Source organism: Oncorhynchus tshawytscha, linkage group LG16, assembly GCF_018296145.1.
Source record: "Oncorhynchus tshawytscha isolate Ot180627B linkage group LG16, Otsh_v2.0, whole genome shotgun sequence".
Classification (NCBI taxonomy): Eukaryota; Metazoa; Chordata; class Actinopteri; order Salmoniformes; family Salmonidae; genus Oncorhynchus; species Oncorhynchus tshawytscha.
The window spans coordinates 53,133,324-53,141,228 of NC_056444.1; the positions used below are offsets into that span (position 1 = coordinate 53,133,324).

A 7,905-nucleotide genomic window follows, 5' to 3' on the forward strand; every position below is an offset into this window, starting at 1 on the left:
CTTGGGAAACAATAGAACTAATTTGTGTTTTTCAGGTCTAGGCTACAGGACTGATGGATTGGAAATTAAAGCAACTGCAGGCCTCGACCTTGCTGCTCTAGAAGTTGTCCTATAGACCTCTGAGCTCTGACTGGTCTTAGAATGATAACAAGAGGTCTGTGTGATGAATGATGTTGGCTGTATTATGGAACTAAGCCTTTTTAAAAAGCAATGTAGGCCTGCTGTAGGCTATGTAGCAAGAAAATAACGCCACTCACCACCGTACGACATCCACCTTGAGTTAATAGCCACTGTAAGCAGGCCAGGTTACCAGTGGCAGCAGCGTCGTGTGCGGGGCTGGCGCCATTATTCGCCAAACTGTTGCCCGGTAAACCCGCTTCTTCCACGAGGAAACGTAGGCAAGTCAGTTTTCCAGCACGGGCGGCATGGTGGACAGGTGAGGCTCCGAGAAGGTCCTTTACGTCGCTGTTCAGTACTTTCTCCGCTAATTGCACTTTCAGAGTTTGTACATCCCCCTGCCTTGCGGCAAGCAGTGTCCTCTCCACCACCATAACTGCTGCTAGACAACTCCTCCGTATTTATAAACGCAGCATCTAGATGAGGTTTAACCTCTATTTAACTCCTGAACAATTTTCTTCGTAGATAACAATATAATTCCAGTCCTGTGATCATTACAGTAAGATAACAAATGTATGTCCACTATTTAGAAGCATATCTCGTTGAATTGACAGAGATCTGCATACATCATCTAAGTGAGAGAAAAAAAGCCTATTTCTTTGGACAGGTAGGCGATGTCTTTCAATGAGCATGTATTTGGTCATTTTACTTTTTAAAAACAAATGTTGTTTTACATAATATCAACAGAATTATCAAATTCTGAGTCATTTTAGTAATTGAATTAATAAAGTAAACATAAACATAATTAATGCATACTGGTAACCTATAATTGCGCACGACGATAAAGTTCACCTGATGGCTTGTTCTCCTCTGCCTCAACACGCATAGCTCAAACACCTGTTACAGAGATATTCTTTGGTCTTCATATTGACTTCTTTCTTCATAATTTCTCTGTTATGATAACGTTATCGGAGTTGTAGGACATTAAGAATATAATTCCGGGCGGCTGTCTTGGATCCCGTATCCACAATTGCCGCAAATCGCGACATGGGACTCACCGCTTGATAAATAATCCATCGGGGGGAGGATCTCTCCAGTAGTATGTTGGTCGCTTGAAATCGTCTCAGTAGTTAAAGGGACAGTAGCCTACGTCAGTGGTGGCCAACCCTCCACAACCCTACTGATGGTGGTGCAGGCTTTTGCTACTAATGAGATCAGCACCTTGATGAGCAGAATCAGGTGTGTTAGAGAAGGTTTGGAGCAAAAACTTGCAGCTGCTCTCCAGGAGGAGAGCTGACCATACCAACATTTCAAATACTTGAGGTAGCCGAATATAGTTTATATAGAGTTTCAACTAAAATGCAACTATTTTCTTTGATATTCAAATTCAGATCTCAGAAAACATAAATCTTAATATGTCCTATAGCCCAATTAAATACACGAGGGAAATGGAATCATTTCAACATTAGAGTACACCACTTTTACATCTTCAACATGACAAAAAAAAAACATATATTCATGAGTGAGACATAAGGTAATATAGGAGCACTTGACATGAAGTTCTTATATATGTGTAGTAACTTTGCAATTATTACAATAACAACATTGTTGTTAGATAGTACTTTGGAAATTGCTTTAGAATTGCATAATGATTTAGTTATTACGCGTGCGTCCGTAAATTCCCTCTGACTATCTACTCCATTTTCAGAGCACCCGTCTTGACTGCCAGAGCGCAGAATAACTGAGGGATTTACGAACGCTCAACACCCGTTGAATATGGCCGGTGTCAGCAAACGTTGGCAAAACAACGTAATTAAATTATTGCCAGCTGCAGTTACAGTCACCTACGCTCTAGATAACATAAAAAGAGCCTATCAGCTCTGCTAGGGCGAGTAAAATGGTCAGAGTGAGGTGTTCTCTAATTTGTGTCTGGAAGTAGCTAGCAAGCGAGCCAACGGTAGCCAGTTAGCTTGGATGCTTGACTGCAGTTGTGAGGCCAGAACGCTCGATCAACCCTACTCCTCAGCCAGAGCGTCCCGTGTGCGCTCTGACCGCTCTGAGAGAAAAACGCTCTGAATATATGACTGGACAATCTAACAAGCTCTGAATTTACGAAGACCCAGGGGGCACTCTGAGCGCACTCTGGCACTCCAGATTGAATTGACGAACACACCCTACATAAGTGGAATAAAGAACAGTCACCATTCCTATTGTGTACAGCAGTTACAAAAACACTCAGCTCATTGCTATGAAATTAAAATGCAATTAATTATTATGTAACAACATGCTAATAAAATTATCCTCTAATTATTAATTGCAGTTTTATTACACAGGCACAAGAACAGTTTAATGTTAAGTGTTACTGAGAATGCTAACGGTAACAAAATATGGCTATTAAGTATCGAAAGGAAACAAAATATTCCAAAACTGCCTTCTTGAATCAACTACAGCCAAGATAGGTGGAAATTCATGTTAGGTTGTATTCTGAGTAAACTATCCCTTTAAATATAGTGTAGTATGTGTTTGAAACAAGAACACTTACCCTCAGATGGACAAAGAAGTACAAAAAAGTTTTTTCTAAGCATCCAAATTGCTGTTTGCAATGTTTTCAAATGGCTTTGAATTAGTATGCAGTATTTTCAGGTATCACAAAATGAATTGCATGTTTCAAGCTTTTCAGCGGCATGTTGAAAGAGTCATACAGTAGTTGAATGTTACAACTTATTTACACTTATCTGTACAAAATATAATTGGTTTATTGGTTTGACTTGATTATGTACACCTGGGGAAATGGACATTCAGGAGAATGGACATATACAGAATGTTCAGATAGAAATGTATTGTGTAGATCAAATATGACTGTCAGATAGAGTGGAATGGTATAGGAGATAGAATGAATAGAGTACATACAATCTCCAACATGCAGTTCCAGATACAGCCCTGCCATTAGTTGAAGGCAGCCAACCCAGTAGTTTCAGAAAAGTAGTCACTTCCTGAGTTATGTATAAAAAAGAGTAGTTGCTCTCTCAAATCGGTATTAAAATAGCTTTAGAAAGTAATTACTTTCTGAGATCTGTATTCAAATAGTTTTAAAAAGTCATTATTTTTTTTGGACAATAGACCTAATTTGTGTTTTTCAGGTCTAGGCTACAGGACTAATGGATTGGAAATTCAAGTAACTGCAGGCCTCGACCTTGCTGCTCTAGAAGTTGTCCTCTAGACCTCTGAGCGCTGACCGGTCTTAAAATGATAACAAGAGGTCTGTGTGATGAATGATGTTGGCTGTGTTATGGAACTATTAGCCTTTTTAAAAAGCAATGTAGGCCTACTGTAGGCTATGTAGCAAGAAAATAACGCCACTCACCACCGTACGACATCCACCTTGAGTTAATAGCCACTTTAAGCAGGCGCAGGTTTCCAGTGGCAGCAGCGTCGTGTGCGGGGCTGGCGCCATTATTCGCCAAACTGTTGCCCGGTAAACCCGTTTCTTCTACGAGGAAACGTAGGCAAGTCAGTTTTCCAGCACGGGCGGCATGGTGGACAGGTGAGGCTCCGAGAAGGTCCTTTACATCGCTGTTCAGTACTTTCTCCGCTAATTGCACTTTCAGAGTTTGTACATCCCCCTGCCTTGCGGCAAGCAGTGTCCTCTCCACCACCATAACTGAGGCTCCATCATACCAATCACACCATTCATATGGTGAATGTGGTACACCACACGCCATATGTGTGCTATACAAGTTCACCAAAGAAACCAAACCCCAAACTTTTCCCTGGAGTTTTTCCTGTCAAATTCCTGGGTTTCACAGGAAATTGTCTTTGAGCTTTTGATCGGGAGTGGACCGTGTAATATTTACAGGTAAGGAAAGTTCCTCTACAACTGAATTATGCCATTGGCAAGTATAGGCTATCATATTTAAATTTAGCATGCTTCTTATAAAAGCCTGCTTGAATTGTAACTTGGTGAGCTGTTTAGACCCTGATTTTCTAAATGAGCTAGTAGCTAAATTAGCTAGTAACAATTGCCTAAAGAATGTTAGTTACAGTAGCTAGCTATGAAAACATTATCCAGCTATCCTAATCACGTTGTAGCTACATTACATTTTTCTGTTCCCAGTCAAGTCTGTTCCCACTCAAGGATGACTTCTCCCATCACTCAAGGTGTGTTCAACAATTCCCTTCAATGTTTATCTACGTACATCTTTGGACTTGTAAATTAATTATATGTTCCTTCCCATTGATTCTTTAATAAAATAACTTATAAATGCCTTATCAGCTTAGTTCAACTGTCCTACCCCACCATGACCCCAAATATAAGATTGTTTTACTCCAATGTTTGTAAACAAAGTAAATGCCAACAAACACTGTGTAGCCTCAAGCTATATCATGGATGGTCAGTCCTTGCATCCATAGCTCTGTCTAAGAATTTGAGAGTGGTAACGTTTCTCCAGCCCCGTCCCGTAGCTTTTTACTGAAACAGGGACATGGAAGACGCTTCATTTTTTCTCCTGCAGATTGCCGCTTTAAGTGCTTTTCATTTGCTTCATATTGTAACCTGAGTAGGCTGTCTTTGTGAGTGAAGTATAATGCAAAGGTTGGCTCCTACTACCCTGACCAACGGCTTTTGCGCCAGCTGGCAAAGGCTAATCCCCTGTCAGTTAGAGGCCTGAAGGCTCTTATTCCAAGACAAGGAAGCACTTACGTACATACACTGGTGAGGAGAGTGTTACAGCAGTCTAGTCAGGAAGTAACCACGGCATGGATGAGGGTTTTCTGTGCTGGAGTGTGACAGTGAGAGGCGGAGCCTGGAGATATTGCGGAGGTGGAAGAATGCTGTCGGGGTGCAGGTTTTTATGTGGGGTTCAAAAGAGAGGGAACCATTCAGTGAGACACCAAGGCTTTTGACTAGTGTTTTCAGAGGGACGGGGAAACCATCTGTGGTGATGCTTGGAGAGAGTGGATTTGGAGCCGATGAGCATGACCTCTGTCTCGTTGCTGTTGAGTTTGAGGAGCTTCATGCTCATCCAGCTCTGGATGTCGTGAATACGGCTGATGAGGGAGGGGAGTGGTGGGTTTAGTGGAGAGGTAGAGCTGGGTGTCATCAGCATAGCAGTGGAAGTGAACTTTGTGATGTTGCATGATCTCGCCCAGGGGTAGCAGGAATAAACCTGTTTCCTAATTTGTTTCCAAGTGAATAGTAAGAAAGTATTTTTATCCACCCCGGCACTATCACACCTGAATTGACTGGCCAACGAATCACAAAGCCCTTCATACAGCCTAATGCAATGAGTTGTATCTGATGTGCCTGAGATAGATTTCAAATAGACAGCAGATTTATTTTCTGAAGCACCAATATCTTTCAGCATCTCTATAATCACCATTGGAGCACTCCGCAATAATATCACACAATCTTCAGCGCTAACGCTCATATGGTGATCCTATCACCAATATATACTTATTAGCTTTCACTTTCAATTGAAATAGCAATACATTCAAAGGTCATAGGTTTAGGGAAACGTGCCCAGGGAGAAGGAGAACTGAACCTGGCTGGAGGTCATACTTTTCCAGGCTGCCATTCCTGGAAATTTGGTCTAAGTCACCTTTACTTCTCTTGTCCTCTCAATGCACTCCAACCTTTACAAATAATGGAAATCTTCTGGGCACCGGGAAACACTGGAAATGTATAGAGAAAACCCCACCCACCAATAACGAGATGCACCTGGGCGCAATAACAGTTAGGTGACGCATGTCACACCAATAAAACAGTCGACTTGGGTATTCCGTAATGTTTAATTAGAGAACTATTTCAAAAGTTCATTGTTTTATTACACATGTACTCTTCATTACATAAAGCAATTTGTTTGCCAACATAATTAGAAAGAGGTTAAGCTGCGCATGACTAAGTTGCATGACTAAGTCGCTTAAAAATGTCTCCTTAATGGCTTATATTATCATATATTATTAGATAATATTATATGTGGACCATAATATCTTTATATTATTGATACAGTCATGGGTCACGTGTGTTATTGTGTGTTAATAACCTACTGTATCTGGCCTGTTAGTTGAATATCTGGTTAAATAGTGAAACAACATGGTGTGCTTGCCTTAACTCTGACACAGTAGAACTGTGTCTCTTGGCGCTGGAGCAAGGGCACCCATTGTCTTGTACCACCGCATCTGTACAATAAACCTGGAGATTCGGGCCAGTTTTTATAAGGTTATGCTATTTTGAAGGGCTCCACTGCTATAAGCATCGTCTCCTGGTGCAAGGAACGATCAAATCAAATCCAAATGTATTTGTCAAACGCCCCGAATACAACAGGTGTAGACCTTACCGTGAAATGCTTACTTACAAGCCCTTAACCAACAATGCAGTTCAAGAAATAGAGTTAAGAAAATATTTACTAAATAAACTACAGTAAAATAAATGTAAAAGTAACACAATAAAATAACAATAATGAGGCTATACAGGGGGTACCGAGCCAGTGGTAACGAGCCAGTGGTACCGAGTCAGTGGTACCGAGTCAGTGGTACCGAGCCAGTGGTACCGAGCCAGTGTTTGGGGGTACAGGTTAGTCAAGGTCATTTCTACATGTCGGTAGGTGTAAAGTGACTATGTATAGATAATAAACAGCGAGTAGCTGTTAAAACAAATGAGGGGGGGGGGTGTCAATGTAAGTAGTCCGGGTGGCCATTTGATTAATTGTTCAGCAGTCTTATGGCTTGGGGGTAGAAGTTGTTAAGGAGCTTTTTGAACATAGACTTGGGGCTCCGGTACCGCTTGCCGTAAGCGAACATGGAGAACAATTTATGACTTGGGTGACTGGAGTCTTTGACAATTGTTAGAGGGGTGCTGTGAGCAGATGGGAATGTAGTGGTGCAGAAGGTCAATAAGGTATGAGGGCGCCAGTCCATTGAGTGCTTTTTTGGTGAGCATGAGCAGTTTGAAGGTGATCCTATATTGTTCAAGTAAGCCAATAGCTCACGACACTTTGTTTGGGGGGGCACATGGGGTGGTTGGCGGGGGCACACGGGGTGGTTGGCGGAGCCAGGTTGCAGACCAGAGCCAAATCCCCGCACTCGCTTTAAGGAGCGTGTGACCCTTCAGGCACCATGCTTTGCGGTTACACGTACTGTGTCGCCGGCACACATCCACAGCCCGGTGCGCTCTATGCCAGCTCCCCGCATTTGCCGTGCTAGAGTGGGCATCCAGCCAGGACGGGTTGTGCCAGCTCTGCGCTCCAGACCTCCTGTGCATCTCCACGCACCTGGCCTCCAGTGCATCTCTCCAGCCCGGTGCGTCCTGTGCCAGCTCTACGCACCCGGCCTCCAGTGATGATCCAGGCCCCGAAGCCTCCAGTGATGATCCATGGCACGAAGCCTGCAGTGATGATCCATGGCCCGAAGCCTCCAGTGGTGATCCATGGTCTGAAGCCTCCAGTGATGATCCATGGCCTGAAGCCTCCAGTGGAGATCCATGGCCTGAAGCCTCCAGTGATAATCCATGGCATGAAGCCTTCAGTGATGATCCATGGCCCGAAGTCTCCAGTGATGATCCATGGCACGAAGCCTCCAGTGATGATCCATGGCCCGAAGCCTCCAGTGATGATCCATGACCCGCAGCCTCCAGTGATGATCCATGGTACGAAGCCTGCAGTGATGATCCATGGCACGAAGCCTCCAGTGATGATCTATGGCACAAAGCCTCCAGTGATGATCCATGGCACGAAGCCTACGCCCCAAACCGGAGCCGCCACCGAGGCTAGATGCCCTGAGCTTAGAGAGCCT

At 43.3% G+C, this 7,905-nt stretch overlaps 1 protein-coding gene across 1 annotated transcript in view; it reads right to left on the reverse strand.

Moving 5' to 3' along the window:
• The window catches only part of espn (espin), a 105,676-nt gene extending 104,473 nt beyond the window's left edge, over positions 1-1,203 (reverse strand). The window contains 1 exon segment of the mRNA XM_042299917.1: positions 258-1,203. Coding sequence (XP_042155851.1) covers positions 258-551 — 294 coding nt within the window. The 5' untranslated portion in view covers positions 552-1,203.
• Between the last annotated feature and the right edge of the window lie 6,702 nt (positions 1,204-7,905).